This window comes from Coloeus monedula, assembly GCF_965178545.1.
Source record: "Coloeus monedula genome assembly, chromosome: 8".
Classification (NCBI taxonomy): domain Eukaryota; kingdom Metazoa; phylum Chordata; class Aves; order Passeriformes; family Corvidae; genus Coloeus; species Coloeus monedula.
In genome coordinates this window covers 28,053,173-28,068,541 of record NC_138788.1, presented here as the reverse complement: position 1 = coordinate 28,068,541, position 15,369 = coordinate 28,053,173, and the positions used below count along the sequence as shown (strand labels likewise).

Below are 15,369 nucleotides of genomic sequence, written 5' to 3'. Positions count from 1 at the left end.
AATTTTGGAGTGTTCATTTCAGAAGCACACTCCTGGTCTGCTCTGGAAGGTTTATATAGATGCACACAGCATTTTCCTCTTGTTTTGACATACTTTTCATACAGGTATCGATTTATTCTACTTATCCAATAAATACTATCTTTTGGGCTTGTAACTCTGATTATTTACACACAGATATGTTGTAATGAAATTTGCTTTTCTTATCGTATAAAAAACATGGTGCTGTGGCTGTGATGTGAGTAGCGACAGATAATCAGCTCTGGCTTGTTTAGTTTATGACACGTGTGCAGAGTGATTAGCAATACAAGGTACAGCAGTGGAGCAGATAGTGCTGAAAGCTGGTCTCATAGTTAGCGATCTGACTGGTGCATAGAGTCATCCATCAACTCCCTGCCCTGCCTCCCACTCTCTGTGTGCCCTCGCATAAATTTACAGCAGTTCTGCACAGCTCTGCCACATCTGAGGTGCTACTGGCATATGAAACAAAACTGGTGTGTCCTGAAGCTCTTTTACCTACAGAATGGCTGGTTATCACAGTGCAAAGCCAAGGCTTTTGGAGACCAGGGACACCTGAAAACAAAGTACTAGTAGCCCAGGGTGGTAGTTAGCAGATTAAAGCCAAAGTCAGCAGTGTTTGAAAGTCTGTTTAGGCACTTAACTTTTATTGATTGGGTGAGGAATTAGGTGCTTCAGTGCCTCAACAATTTCTCCCTCCAATCCCTTTCTAAGAAATGCAGATAAAAGCACTTTCACACTTCAGAGGAGTGGCCTGACAGAAAATGTGTTAAGGCAGTGATGTGCTTGGATGTGATGGTGATGAGGTCAGATGAGTTCCTTGCACAGGTAGAAGGAAGTATGTGAGACTAGAGTGGACTTTGATTAACAACTTGCCTTGGAGGCACAATCCAAAGGCAGTGACAAGACTCTTATTAACTTCAGGGAGCTCGGATCAAGCCCATTGATTTGTGCTTGTTTCTGCTCTAGTTGCTCTAGTCCAAATTAATGCTGTGCTGTGATATTTCCAAATACCAACATAAACAAAATCCACTCAAGAAGGAAGTCATAAAAATAGGAAAATCATCATGCTTGAATCACAGTACTGAATCAATAAATGTTTAACATAGGAACCTTGTCCCAGAAATTATTGTGATAAGAAAAAGGAACCAACTGATAAACATCACAATTTTTGGTTTCAGAAGCTGGATAGGCTACCTAGTGACAGTATATTTATATATATTGATAGTTTTATTAATAAACCCTACTGTGTAGCTTCTACCGTCAATCAATCTTCAGTTTAAAAATCACATGAATTATATGCTTGGTGTATTTGAAAGTGTTATATGAAAATAAAAATGTTTAAAAATGCACACTTTCATTACAAATTTCTAAAGTAAATCAGATATAATAGGAGATTCTACCTTTATGCTACAATGGAAACATTACCTATTTTATGTTAGAGATACTGTGGGGTTTTGTAACTGGTCTGAGATTATTCAAGATCTGAAAGTTCAGAGATTTTGCAGAACCCCAGGTGTCTATGTCACAGGCCATCAAGGGGGTTTCTAGAGATAGAAAAAAAGATTTGGCAGCTGCACAATAATGAAGGACGTATTCTGTGTAGATTATATGTGTATTTACACCTTCACCTATGAATAGTTCTTTATGTTTCCTTATAATTCATAGGTAGTGAGTTAAGTTGTATCTAACTCTGCCTGCCTAAATGAAAGAAGAGAAGGAAATAGTGTGTGATTTTTGCAGTGCTCAAACCCAGATAGGAATTCGCTCTGAGAAATGACAGGTGTGGATCCTTTCCTTTCAGGCTTGTCTAAAAACAGATCAGTGTTTGCCATTTGCAAAGCAACTTAGAAAAAATAAAATAAAAATGCTAATGATTCGAGCCTTTAATACCTTTTCAAGGCGAATATTCTTTAAAACTTTTCATGTTTTTCAGTCATGAATGCCTCATTCCCATTCCTTAGGGGTATTACTCTGTTGCTTGCTGAAATACTGAAATACTTTTTACTGCTCAGACCTATATATTCTCTCATGCAGAGACACATGAGAGCAGTAACTCATTATTGTCACTGATTCATCAGCAATGCAGACCAATTAATTAATACCACAGATAATGGGGTAAAGTAGCTGCTACAACTGTAAGCCATATATATATCTTTTGTCACTCCTAAGCTAACACTCCTGGACAGAGCTAGAAAGCAAATTTGCTATGCAGAGATTATTTCTGATACACCACCAAATCTATAATTCACAGCACTGTAGAAACTGGAGGTGGAAAGAACCCAGTACATTATCTAATGTGTTCTCGTGCCAAAGCAAGACTGCTTGTTGCAGACAGCCAGGTTGTAACATTTCAGGCAGTGGAACTGCCTTCTCTGAAATTTCTGCCAGAGTCTAACAAAACCCACCATTAGAGATCAGTCACACTTAACTTTTTGTCTGCCACTCCAGTAGATCATTCTTGAAAACTCTAGCAGCCCACTGTACCTCCCAGGTAAGTTCTGTGCTCTAGTGTGAAAAATTTCAGGTTTGATTTTTCAAATAACCTAAGCACAGCTTCATTTAGGTCTGGTTTAACTAGTGGTAAAGTCATTCTGCCTGTTTGATCATACGTTATGTATTTGTATACATAGCTGAAACATACTGTTTTCATTCCTGAAACATTGGCTATGGTGGTTTTGACATTACATTGAAGCATTTTGTAATAGTCATATATAATAAGCTTCTCTGAAGTTCCTAGTTGCTTGCTTAGTTTTCCATCTGACTCTTAACCACTGTGTTTTCATCTCTCCCTTCCATACAGATTATGCTGCTGACTGATCCAGAAGTTGAAAGCAGCTTATTAATCAGTTCTGATGAAGGAGCCACCTATCAAAAATACCGTCTGAACTTCTACATCCACAGTCTGCTCTTCCACCCCAAACAGGAAGATTGGATCTTAGCCTACAGCCAAGATCAGAAGGTAAGAATTGTGGGTTTGTTTGCTTAGGCAGAACCTAGAGTTTCCCCATCTCTCTGTGCAACTGCTGCAGAGCATTCAGGATAGTCTTCAGGGTGATACCAGTTTGGTAGTTCCAAGCAGAAAACAGCGACCGAGCCTCAGTGTAAAGGTCAAAGTAAAGGACGTGGGCATCTGCTCTGTTCCTGGGGCCCAGCCCTCTGTTACTGATCTGCCAGTCTGTGTTTATTCATCCATCCTTTTGGCAGTATTGTGTGACAGGCAGTGGGCACAGAAGACAACTAGGATCCTTCACAAACCTCTAATGAGGCTTTTTGGCCTCTTATTCAACAATTCTCTTCCTCCAGTTTAGTATCAGCTCCAAGAACAGTATAAGACACTCCTTGTTCCTCTCTGGTTGGCATATTTTCAAGTAGTTTTTTATTTTCTAAGAGGAAAAAGTAGCAGTGAATCAATTTCCCTTGAAGTCCAGTTCCCTCAGTATGGGTAATCCATCAGCCAAATAAATATGCTGTGAGATTTGCCTTCATTTTTTGCTGCCCAACCTAAAACAACAACACAGGACTTTATTGTGGAGAACTCATTGTTGGAATTTTTTGAAAATCGGACACATCAATACTCACAAGTCAGTTTTCTTACACTGAAGGACTTGATAGACCTCAATCTGTTTAGTTCAACAGAAAGCATATTGAAGGAAAACTGTATTGTTGCGCATAAACATTTCCATGGGGAAGGACAAATCATAGGAGAAACCATTTTGATTTAGTGATAAAAACTTCTAACAAAAATTGATGGTTAGGAGTCACTGGCAGATAAACTCATCTGTGAGGTGACTAGCCTTTGGAGCAAACTGCTCAGAGAAATTGCAGATTTCACATCCTGGCGTTTTAAAGTTTTTGAATAAAACTGTGAAAAGACCAAGAGTTTGTTGAGCTCCCAGCAAGGGTAAAAGAGTGCAATATCTTGGCACTTAGCATATAAGCTTTTACACAAAGTAATGTAGTGGTCTTGCCTTTGTTTTGTGTATGATGAGTCTATGAGAATAGAATCTATGAATGTAATCCATAATCTAACTGTTGGCTGAATTGTTCATGTAGGTTATACATTAATGTAAGGATCAACATAAAAGGTTGAAATCTGTGATGTTTTCCATCTGTGTTGTTAGATTCATTGTGAAATAATTAAACTACTGATTTTCATTTTGCATTAATTAGACATGTTTTTATTCTTATTGTAAGCCTGAGAAAACAAAGGCATAAGGAAACTAAGTAAGTAAAGTTGAAAAATGATCATATTGAAATTTCTGGAATATTTCCATCCTTCACTTCACACTCAAAACCAGAATCCTTCCAGGACTGTAGCTTAATACCCTTTGCAACTGAGAAATGCGTCTTGCCTCCTAATTCTTTCTGTACAGTCAATTGCATGCAATACTTTTCACTCACCCCTCTCACAGGATTTTGTAGAGTGTAGTATGGTTATACTTTGTTCTGAGGAAGGTGCAGATTAAATTATTTCTGTGTGTACAGTGTGTAATTGGACAATGCCAAAATGTTTCCTTTCCCTTGTGGCTGTTCAGTTCTCTGGACTGATGTGAAACAGAAGAGAAGTTGGTCTCTGATGTCTTTTTAGGATCGTTGGAATGAAAGTTACTGTGTTTTAGTAATAGGAAATTTATTATATGAAGATCAATGAAACTTTCAGTGGGAACTTTGTCAAATAAAAGTAGGACGTAGTAGAAAATTCATTTCAGTTGTTAGGGTATTCAGTCTAATCAGGAAATAATTCTAAATTAGAGGCCATGTAGCTAAGGCTTATTTAATTTATGATTGATGGCTACCAAGAAGTATATTGTCACTATTTCGTAGGAAACTCCCACTCTTCCACAGAATCCTAAAAGACAATCTGGATATAAGAACAAAGGGTCTGTGTGTGTTGACATGAATTTATGGGGTTGGTGTTGAAGTTGTGTGTGAGGGGTGTTTAGGGAGAGAGGACGTAGGCTGTATTATAAAATTTTTTTTGTTATGGCATTGATTAGAAAATTGGATAACTGTTGGTAATTCAATACTGTAGTTGCAAGACAAAAATCAGGTAGCACAAAGTCTGTAGATCTGTACCAATTAACTTCAAAATAGAATTTTAAAAGTACACTGGATGGGTATGAGTCACAGGCCTGGTTTCTACTTTAAAGCCTAATGGATACATTTTCTGACTTCAGCAAGCTTTGGCCAAGAACTGTAGAGGGTAACCAGCAGGCGAAGTGTATTAATCAGCTTGGACTAAATTAAATGTAACTCGAACTAAGGGTCAACTTCAGCCCATGGCTAAGTGTAAATGACTCCCATTGGTTTTGTGTTTGTATATCCAAGGGCAGAATTTTCTCAGAGTAATTAGGAGGTCCTGCAGGTATTTAGATAATTGCAATGGGAGCTGAGGGGTGCTTTGCAACAAATGACACTGCTGTTAGCTATTTCCTGATAGCTATTTCCTGATCTTGTGCTAATGCCGTATTTAAGGGAAGAGAATCCATTACTCCTTGGATTCCAGGCTCCATGTGCATACTGACTGAGAGTCACCCAAGGAGGCAAGGGAAACATATCTGTGTGGTAAAGAATTTACATTTTGAGGCCACTAACTTTGATGCCACTGACTCAAGAGGCTGTGATGGGGGCTTTGAAGAGTAAATTGGATTTTGACCAGTTAGGATTGGTGCAGTCATTTAGTTTTGCTGTTGACAGGAGGGAGGTGATAATCAACTAGAAAACACTTTTACATCCTTCTAGCAAGCCACTTGATTGTTGTCATCCATTTGCATCGTGTCATTGCAGCAAGTGGGATGGGGAAAATCGGGTGGTGAATAGAGCAAGAGCTGGAGAGACAGGAATCACATTGGATTTGGACTGTTTTGGTTCTCAGAAGTTGTCCTTGCCATTGAGGACTGATGAGGGCAAAGCCAAGAGTAGTGGATGCCTCTCATTGCTCAGTTGTAATAAACAGTAAATGGGTCACCCAGAACCATCCCTCAATCTCTTCACAGCCCACTGAGTCTATCAATATGAAAAGATCTTTTATTGTTTGTTTTAATAGGGATTTACTCAATTGTAGGGAAATCTGTTTTAACTGAAGTAATTTTATGTCCCAGTTTCTTGGGTGTTGTTTGTGAGTGAATGTGGTTAATTACTGGGGTTCAGCCGATAACAATAACTCGTTAAGCTTCAGTGACTCGGTTGCTTTTGTTCACATATCTTTCTCCTGTGTCTCTGCCTTGGGCAGTGGACTTGAATTACCACTGCTGACAGACCAGTCCCTTATTCAGTCATGGCTTTTTCCTGCCAGTCTTGAGAAAAAAAAGAGCAGCAAACCATCTGCTGCCTGCACTAATTGCTTCATGATTGCATTAATTGTTCTGGCTGAAAGTACAGTTGTTACTTGGCTGATTCTTACCACATAATTGCAGAACTACTGCATGCTTCTCTATTTTCTGTGTAAAGGAATTACAAATCAGAAGGAAACTCCAGACACAGTAAAGCAGTGCTTGTGAGGCAAAAGCTTTTTGGAGGTCTTGTATATGTGAGCTCTCGTGGGTTTAATCAGCTTGCTTGTAGAATGAGGGGCTGTATTTTATGGGAGTATTACTAATGTATTACTGTGTAATCTTCAAAAGTGGTTTGCTGTGTAATCAGACCGTGGAGTATGAGAGCCTCTAGTTCATGTGGAGACATCTTCTGCTATTCAGATGGGTCAGACACACAGAGGAGTGGTTAGTAATCAGCCAGGAATAACAGAGCTATTTGGGGAGATGAAATAAAGGTGGAATTGGGAAACAAAAGTCAGACAGGCAAAATGCAGAGTCGTAATTGCCCAGCTCAGGAATAAATGCACAGAGGCACTCAAGTACTGAAAGGCAGCAACAGAGGCTGAAAAGCAGGTTTAAAATGGAGTTATTGTTGCTTCTCGTCTCTCATTTTAGAGTAACTCTTGAAAAGTGAGGCACCCCAAATTAGAGGAGCCCTGTCAACATAGCACTAGTAAATGAAGATGTTTTATGTTTTGGGTTTTTTTTTCTTCTTTCTTTATTCATTTCAACCTTTTCCAAACATCTGATTCCATCTGTCTACCTTTATTACTCTGTGTATCATGCTGAAGATGAAAGTTAGGGACTGTTACTTGGCTGTATTTCTGAAGTGCTGAAGTTTGGCAAATCAGGATTCTGGTACTTTTGAGACACCCTATCTTCTGACATCAAGCCATGTCATCATCTTCATTTTTCTGCATTATAGGATGTCCACTCCTCGTGCATGTAAGTGGAAGAGAAAGGTATTCTTATATCTGGGATGACAGAGAAACCACTTAGAAAAGATATACAGATTCGTATGGCCACAGGGTGTCTGTGAGGGAGCAGGCCAACACTTAAAAGTACCTTCAGCCCCATCTATCCATGTGTTTTGGTCTATTACGTGTGTCTGACAGTGAAGTGTCTGCCAAAGATGTAGCCAGTATTCACTCTTTAAGATGTGATGGGCTATTCTGATTACACTCCGTAATTTTAAAACCTTTCATTCCACTGTATTAGGATCTTACTTTGAGGGTGAATCTGCTTAGAAAGGATCACACCTGGAATTTCCAGGGGTTCCTTTCAACATAAATTATTCCTTTTGTATTTAAACACTCCTAGTTTCAATGGTAACAGTAATTTCTTACTTAGACCAGAGAAGGAAGAATAAGATTCAGATTAATTTTATCAGAAATTGTACCATAGGTAAAAAAGAAAAGCAAAAAAAACCCCAAAAGCTGTTACCATCAAGTGACCTCCTTTTGGTGTGTTTTTCTCTTCTCCCACACTGCTGACAGCAGTAGTGACAACAATTTAGAGGACTATTCACTTGGGCTAATGTTGGCTGAGGGAGGCTAATCCCATCTAAAATTAATGGAGAGGAAGAAAGCTTCTCTAGAGTGGTAAGCATTAGCCACTTTGAATCATCCTCTGGAAAAGCCTATCTCTTTTGACAGACTGTGGACACAACCAGGGAGCTAGTTTGCATAAAGCTAACATTAGCCTATGTGAATAACTCCCCCTTTCCCTGTGGCATTACTCCTGCAACAGTCTTACACTATTTGTGTTAATATTTGGGGCACCACTAATAATCCAAACCAGTTTTCTAGCAGACTTGATTCTCTTTGATGCACATTGTTGAAGATGAAAAAGTAACAAGTAATTTCCATGTTAAAAATTGTTTGCCCCAGATTTTGCAAGGTTGCACTTTCTGCTCGATCTCAGATAACTCTTCTGGGTTACCAGCACTTGTGCCAGGGATGCATAGGGCCTTCCACACAAAAGCCTTGTGAATGCTCTTCCCTGTTTTTAAGACATTCCATGTGGTTATGTTTTTAACAAGCAATGCAGAGAAATACCCTCATTTTAGCTAGGGCTGTGTGTGAGGACTCAAAGCACAGACACCTGTTAGGCATCCTGGTAACACATCTTGCACACAACCCTTTGCAAATATCCCTTGCTATCTCTAGGCAAATTGATAAGTGTTTGGTGGCAGTCAGCATCCTGAAAATAAACAAGGAAGGGACATCAAAAGGAGAATAATGGTGCCAGATTGTATCTTTTATTTTTCCCCTTTCCTTTTTAAATTGACCACAAGCCAGTGTGGAAAGTGTGTTGAAAAATATAGTTTCCTAGAGTACCCATCAGTCTTTTACAGACCTCACTAAACATAATGTGCTGGGGTAACAATTAAGGTAAAATATGGAATTAAAAGTGATAGGAATCTCTAATGTTGTTTCCTACTCTAAAAATAAAAAGGAAAAAGAAAAAAATCAACTAGCAGAGCCCAGTGGAAGATAGATTTCTGGGCCAGGAGTGTGATCAGTGAAACAGAAGGAAAGACTCTCAAGCAGTAATCACTGTGCTCTTTACCACTGACTCACTCAGGCAATCTTTAGGCAAATCAATATGTCCTTGCTTATTCATCTGTATAAACATCAGCCCTCTGTACCCTTAGATAACTTGTTCTTTTTCTGGTTTGGGCTCCTTGGATACATACTTGTAGTTAAGGGTAGAGCTGTTTCTCTGCAAGATTTTCTGTGCTCTATATAACTCTGCTTTTCCTACTTCCATGAAAAAAACCCTACTTTTTCCTTTCCATCAGAGTTGGACGGTTCACTGGATTAGGAATAAAGACATGTACTCCATATCACTTGATGTGCTGCTGATTCTGTGGTGTTGAGCAATTCCTTCACTTTTCTGTATGTGACTCACCTCTGTCTCCTCTTTCTCTGTCTCTGTCCTTTGGTTGAAACAGACAGTATGTCCAGTATGTCTCCAGTTCCTTATTATACAAAGTGCCTGTCAACACTGCGTTCACTTGAAGCCATAGGTTTTAATATAATGCAAATGATAAAGAATAATTTATTTTTAAATTTAAAGCTGTGCATGTGTGCATGAAAATTCTGACACTTTGCCCTAAATTCTGGTGTAGTAAGCCTTTTCTCTTCTGTTCTCATTCAAATACGACACACAGAAATTTGTGTTTAAACAAAAAAATGCACTTATTTATTGCAGTTATCTAAGCAATTATGAATCTACTTAGTAAATTTATAGCAGAGCAGAAAGCAAGTGCTGGGTACCCTGTTGCCTGTAACAGAGATAGTGTATTTTAGTAGAGAAGGGAATTAACCTTGAGGACAACATACTAAGTGGAGTGGTAAAGTCATCATCCCTTGGACTTGAGATTGGGTGTCTTTCCAAATGATACAATCTAGTTCAGCTATCAGTTGTTGACCTGAATAATTCTCTCTACTGCTTGAGTTACTGGTAAAGATGCTGTAGCAGCTGTTAGGGGGAGAACACACTGATGATCTTAGAGGCTCCTTCTGTCTTTAAAATATATATGCCAGTCAGAATCCTTTAAATATCTCCTGGTAAAAAATATGTTTCCTGTCGCTTTTTTAGCGTGTGAGTTGAATGAACTGGGGACATCATCCTAATGCAGTTGCTTGCAAACTGCCACAAAACCAGAACACTGGCTGATGTGGCTCATAGGTGGCAATGTGTGAGGAGTTATTGAGGGATAGGTAGGAAGAAAGCTGGGGGTCATGTTTAGGATGCTTTGATGTGCTGAGCATTCACAAAAGCAATTGCTGTGTCATGACCATACCAAACAACTCTGCATGGCATTAGCGTGTGGTTCATCAGCAAAAGCAGCTGCAGAGCTGCAGACATAACTGGTGTTTGAGTGGGTGTGAAGCAGGTATCTGGCAGCTTTATCACTCTGATGAGTTTCCATCAGCATTCAATAAACACCAATTATTGGGTAACCTTATTGATGGCTTCCATATGCGTGATTAATGCATTGCCTGCAACTTAAAATGTTCAAAATCTCTGCAGCATCCTGTGAACTTTATTGCTTCAAGGATATTTAAGCTTCTTAACAGTGGAACTTACAAATAGCATAAAGATGAGGGGAGTAAATGAGGATCTGCCCTGTAGTCCGTTTCTGTATCCTCAATCATGAGTCTTACACTTTATTTTAGGAAGGAAATACCATATATGATTTTAGCTGCTTTTTTATACAAAACATACTGTTCTGTTAAATGCAGTGTTGGAAGAGAAAAGCCTGGTCCATAGTCTGACTCAGGGAATAGCAGCATTCCTCCCAACCTTTGGCTGCTCTGAAGAAGAAATGTCCTGTGCAGCAATTTCTTCAAATGTAATGTACTTTGTTTGATACTCAAGTAAGCTGCACTGGATGCGTGTTGGGAACATGTCCATCCAAGTCCCTTTTCATTCCATTTCATTCCTGTTTCAAAATGTCTCTTTTACCACCGTGGAAACTTCTTTCCCATTGTGGTAATTTTTTCATCCAACAGATAGAGTCAGGGGCAAAAGGGTGTGAAAAACCATAAAGGACTATTGATTATGCCTATATAAACATGTTCAATCTGAAGTCCTGCCCTAATGCACTGACCCCACTTTTTCTGCAGACTGCATAGAAAGCAAAAGAAAGGCAAGAGAGATTAAATTGGAGAAGTACATCACCAAAATTGCAGCAATCCACATGATGCTTTCCCTACTGTTCTTTGCTTTCCTGAGATTTTAGATCAGTTGGAAATACGGTCTTTCACAGTTTAATAATATTTGAAAAATGCTCTTATGAACAACAAGAATGATGACTGAAACCTTGTAGAAGACTAGAATTTCTTCAAATGTGCCTGCATTTGTAGTAGTAGTAAAAGTAGTAGTAGCAAAGTACAATTTATCAGCAATAAACTTATTCTGCATAAATGAATTATAAGACGAAGAAGGACTTGCTGTCATGTATTTCAAGTCGTGTTGTTGCATCTCAGTTGTCTTTATCCATTTGGACTCTGTTATGTTTATAGTTAAAACTAAACTGTGCTTTTGGGATGTTACATTCTCTGGTGAATTTGAAATTTGAGGGGAAAAAAGATCTCTCAAAATATTTATGTGGTTCACCGGTGCAAAATCTGTGGCTTAGGTGCACTGGTGTTTTGAGGATTTTTGTATGTGAATAAATTCTGTGTGAAGGGGTGAGGGGGAAACACCATGAATAGCATTAGTTTTAATCATCTCATAGAAACACCAGGAAGAATGAGAGTCAAGAAGTGAGCATATGTGAAGAAAGTACCAGGAGCACTGACTAGTAAAAACCTTCTCATAGAATTGGAGGTGAATTTGAATCAAACCCACTGCTTTCAAAGCTGTTCTGAGCTAGTGTTCCAGCTGCATCTGGTTTTTTTAGAGTCAGTAATGTAGTGTAGATTGATTTGCTTTGGTCTGATCTGTGTCCAGGGAGAATGAGTGGAGAGTGCATGGAAACTATAGGTGAGAGAGCCTTTTCTTTTTGAATATTGGAATACTGAAGTTGGTAAACCCAGTCAACAAATAGACTCCATGCTGTATTCCATTATAACTTGTTTATGGGAAATCTCTTAAGTAAAAGAAAAATATTAGGAGCTTTCTGAAAGTATTTCCCTAATGTCTCTTCCAACATCCAATTTAACATTTATTTAACCAGGTTTTGAATTTCTATGTGCATTTTTTTTTTTTTGCGTGAGATTAAACCAGTGTATAAAATTGAATATCCTCATCAGCATAGGAAGCACATGGAATTGCCACATGATTCAAGATCTGTATGTAGAGAAGCATCATGATCAATTATTTAATCCAATCAGTTCAAATGCTGAATGATGAAACATGATGGACACTCAGGGTTCAGTTCTATCTGCAGCAATCTGTATAGGCACTAAAGTGAAGATGGGAGCACAAGACATTCCTCACATGAAAGGTTTAGCTAGGAAAAGTAATCTGTTGAAAACAGAAGGGGTGATGGTAGGTCTTGACTGGCATAATGACCCTTCAGATGGCATTATATCAAAATGGGTGGGTCAAATAAATCCAAGTTATTCTTAATGGAACATTTTGGAAGACATCATGATTTCTCCCTATATTGTATAGAATTTAGTTGGCTTTTTTGTACTGTGAAAGGCAAAACAAAAAATTAATCAAGTCTGAAGTTGGTGCTGGAAAGGTCGGGAAATTAGAATAGGAAAAAGAATAATACATGGCAACTGTATCCTGCTGTTACCTAGACATGCCAGAGCATTTTGAGGTGAAGCTTACACTATCCCATAAAATACATGAGCAGCTCTTATGCTTCGCACACAAGTTGGGAAACAAAAAGGATGGAGGAGAGGAGTATTGTGTCATGTCTGGTGTAGATAAGGAAAGAAGTTCAGTTTTCAGATGTCAGCTTTCCCTGCTCCAGGAGACAGTGGTGTCGTGTTGTGAGAAGGCTGGGGAATTGTCTCGCCATTCAGAGGGTTTATTTGAATTCTGTTCAGCCTCAGAAAGTATTTGTAACCTCAGACCAGCCTTTTCTTTTGCTTTGCATTTCTGTTTTCTTACATGAATGAGGTAAGTGGTAAGTTTCTACTTCACAGAATATTAGGATCTAAAAAAGCAAAACAAAGCAAACCCAGACTGTTAATGGTTTTTACAGAATCTGCATATTACACAGAAAAATAAGTGTACAAGAGAAGAAGCAGGAAGAGAATTATTCCCTGATGAGCAAGGGTCAAATCTGAGAGATCAATACAAGATTTGTACTTCATAACAGTTTTGTGTCTGTGACAACAGAAATGTCAGCTTGGCCCACAGATGAAAACACAATAAAATTGTAATAGGTTCCTTTTCTATCTGTGCTTGAAAAATAAGTGTAGCAAGGAACATTATCTAACTTCAGTCTAATAATGCAAATTGTCATCAGACAGCAGTGCTTGCCAAAGAAAACAAAATGTCATCTTTGAAGGGACTGCCTGCACAAGGCTATCACAAGAAGTCCCAGGAGAGAGAGGGATTTTGTAACAAGAACAAAATACCATGCTGGGTTTAAAAAATATCCATACAAGCACTACAATAGATAAAAGGGGAAGAATAATCCCAGCTGTATCATAACTGATTCTTGACAAAAACGTAGCCTTCAAATACTTCTCTTTTTTTTTTTTTTTTTTTTTTGGTCCAACTAAATGAACTCAGTTTAAAAATGAATGATACTTAAAATAAAATATCCTTACTGCAAAGAGTTTTTTGGGGGGCGAGGGGGATTCTACATAAGGTAGGGAATTCCCCATTTGCTAGACATACATTAGTGCTGCTTGTGCTGCTGTGAGTCAGTAAAGGCCAAGGCTGGTGCTGAGATAATGGCAGAGGATGAAAAGCCTTCTAAAGCCTGGTTATTAAAGTGTCTTATCAAAGACAATGAGAGCTTTGGATATGGGTTCCCAGGGAGCTGGTATTTACCTTTGAGAGCTGTTGCCTTTTCTCACACACTATCTCCAGCTCACTGGGCACTGGCTCCTAATTTAAGAGTCCAGCCCTGACAGTAGAGTTGCTGTATCCATTTCTTACCTTTGAAACAGACTTAGAAACTCTTGCATTTCTCCACATTTTTGCCTGAATCATGTCTTCCTCAGGGCACAGATAAGGAGAAAGCAAGGCTGTCTGGGTGCTATGCAGCTTCACAGCCTCTGTTGTGATGGGGGCATTGACAGATGCTCCAGGTAAAGGCCCCTCTGGAGGAAGAGTTGTGCTGGAAGAGCCAGAGGGAAGCTGTGGCACTGGGGCTGTCAAGCAGCTGGCACTGCAGTGGGGCTGCAGGCGTGGAGGAGGGTCCTACACCAGCACAGAGAATTAATTCATTGTAGATACCATTACTGTCACCAGCAAATTCAGAGAGAGAATAACCTGCTGAAAGCTGTGCTTGGGGAAACCAGAGAGGGACAAGAGTGAGAGATACAAAGGTGGGAAAACAAAATTCAGTATGATGACTTCAACCATCTGAACGTCAATGTCCCTGGAAAGCTTACATCCTATTTATCCCTCGTCTGGAAACACAGAGGGATTTGCTGAATTTGGATTGCTCCCTGTTCTTAATTAAAGGATCATATGAGCTTTATTGAAACTTAAATTACTGTATGTCAAAGACAGTACTTGGCACAGAAGAAACTACTTTGCTATGAAAAGGAAAACATTGACATCAGAGAGATGATAGATAATAGAAATAGCTTATTGTTGTCATGTTTTTATTTCTTGCCGCAATTATAAAAGCAGGGCTAGAAATGGATTTTGAATGTGAAGGAGGGAAAATACTTCCTGTAATGGTAAGGTTCTTGAATAGGTGACCTCAAATCACTTCAAAAAGTGGTTGTTCAGTGTTCCAAAAGATTTTCTTCAATTTCCAAAAAGGAAAGTTTTCCTTTGTTATAGTTAGGATTTCCTAAAGTTTCAAGTAAAAATGTACCTAGAATCTTCTACTTAAGGAAAAATAGCAGACTCACTGAAGTTTTAAAATTGGATGCATTTGTAGCCACAGAACTAAACTGTTTCTCCCTCTTACTCTTACCTTCTGTCCTCTCCACCTTCCTTCCTCTCTCTTCTTTGACAGTGTTCAAGAGAAAGGGAAAGAGGTGAATTTTTAGCTTTCATATTTTAAAGTAAATTTTAATGCATGCCAGTCTACTGTTTACTAAAAAGCTCTCTTAATTAGTTTCTCCATGTTCTTCCAAGTTTTTACCATAGGAAGGGTGAGAGATATTGGGGTTTCCATTTGGAATCAATATCCAAATAAGTAGACCTCAAGGTTTTTTACATCCCAGTCTCATAATTCTTAAAATAAATTCAAGTCATCCTTCTGATGAACCCAAAGCTTTTAAATAATCATTTTTTCTCCTCAGTTACTCTCACAGTCATCCATCTTTCTCTTTCCTACCAATCCACTGCCACTATGTGTTCCAAAAAAATTTGCCATGGTTGTCACATAAAGATTCAGATCATTTGCGTTTTATGCAAAATCCCTTAAGAG

At 38.7% G+C, this 15,369-nt stretch overlaps 1 protein-coding gene across 1 annotated transcript in view; it reads left to right on the top strand.

Moving 5' to 3' along the window:
* The window catches only part of LOC309575411 (VPS10 domain-containing receptor SorCS1-like), a gene marked incomplete at both ends in the record, with an annotated part of 262,002 nt that overhangs the window by 154,419 nt on the left and 92,214 nt on the right, over positions 1-15,369 (top strand). The window contains one exon of the mRNA XM_082285827.1: positions 2,819-2,977. Coding sequence (XP_082141953.1) covers positions 2,819-2,977 — 159 coding nt within the window. The remainder of the gene's footprint in view (positions 1-2,818; positions 2,978-15,369) is intronic.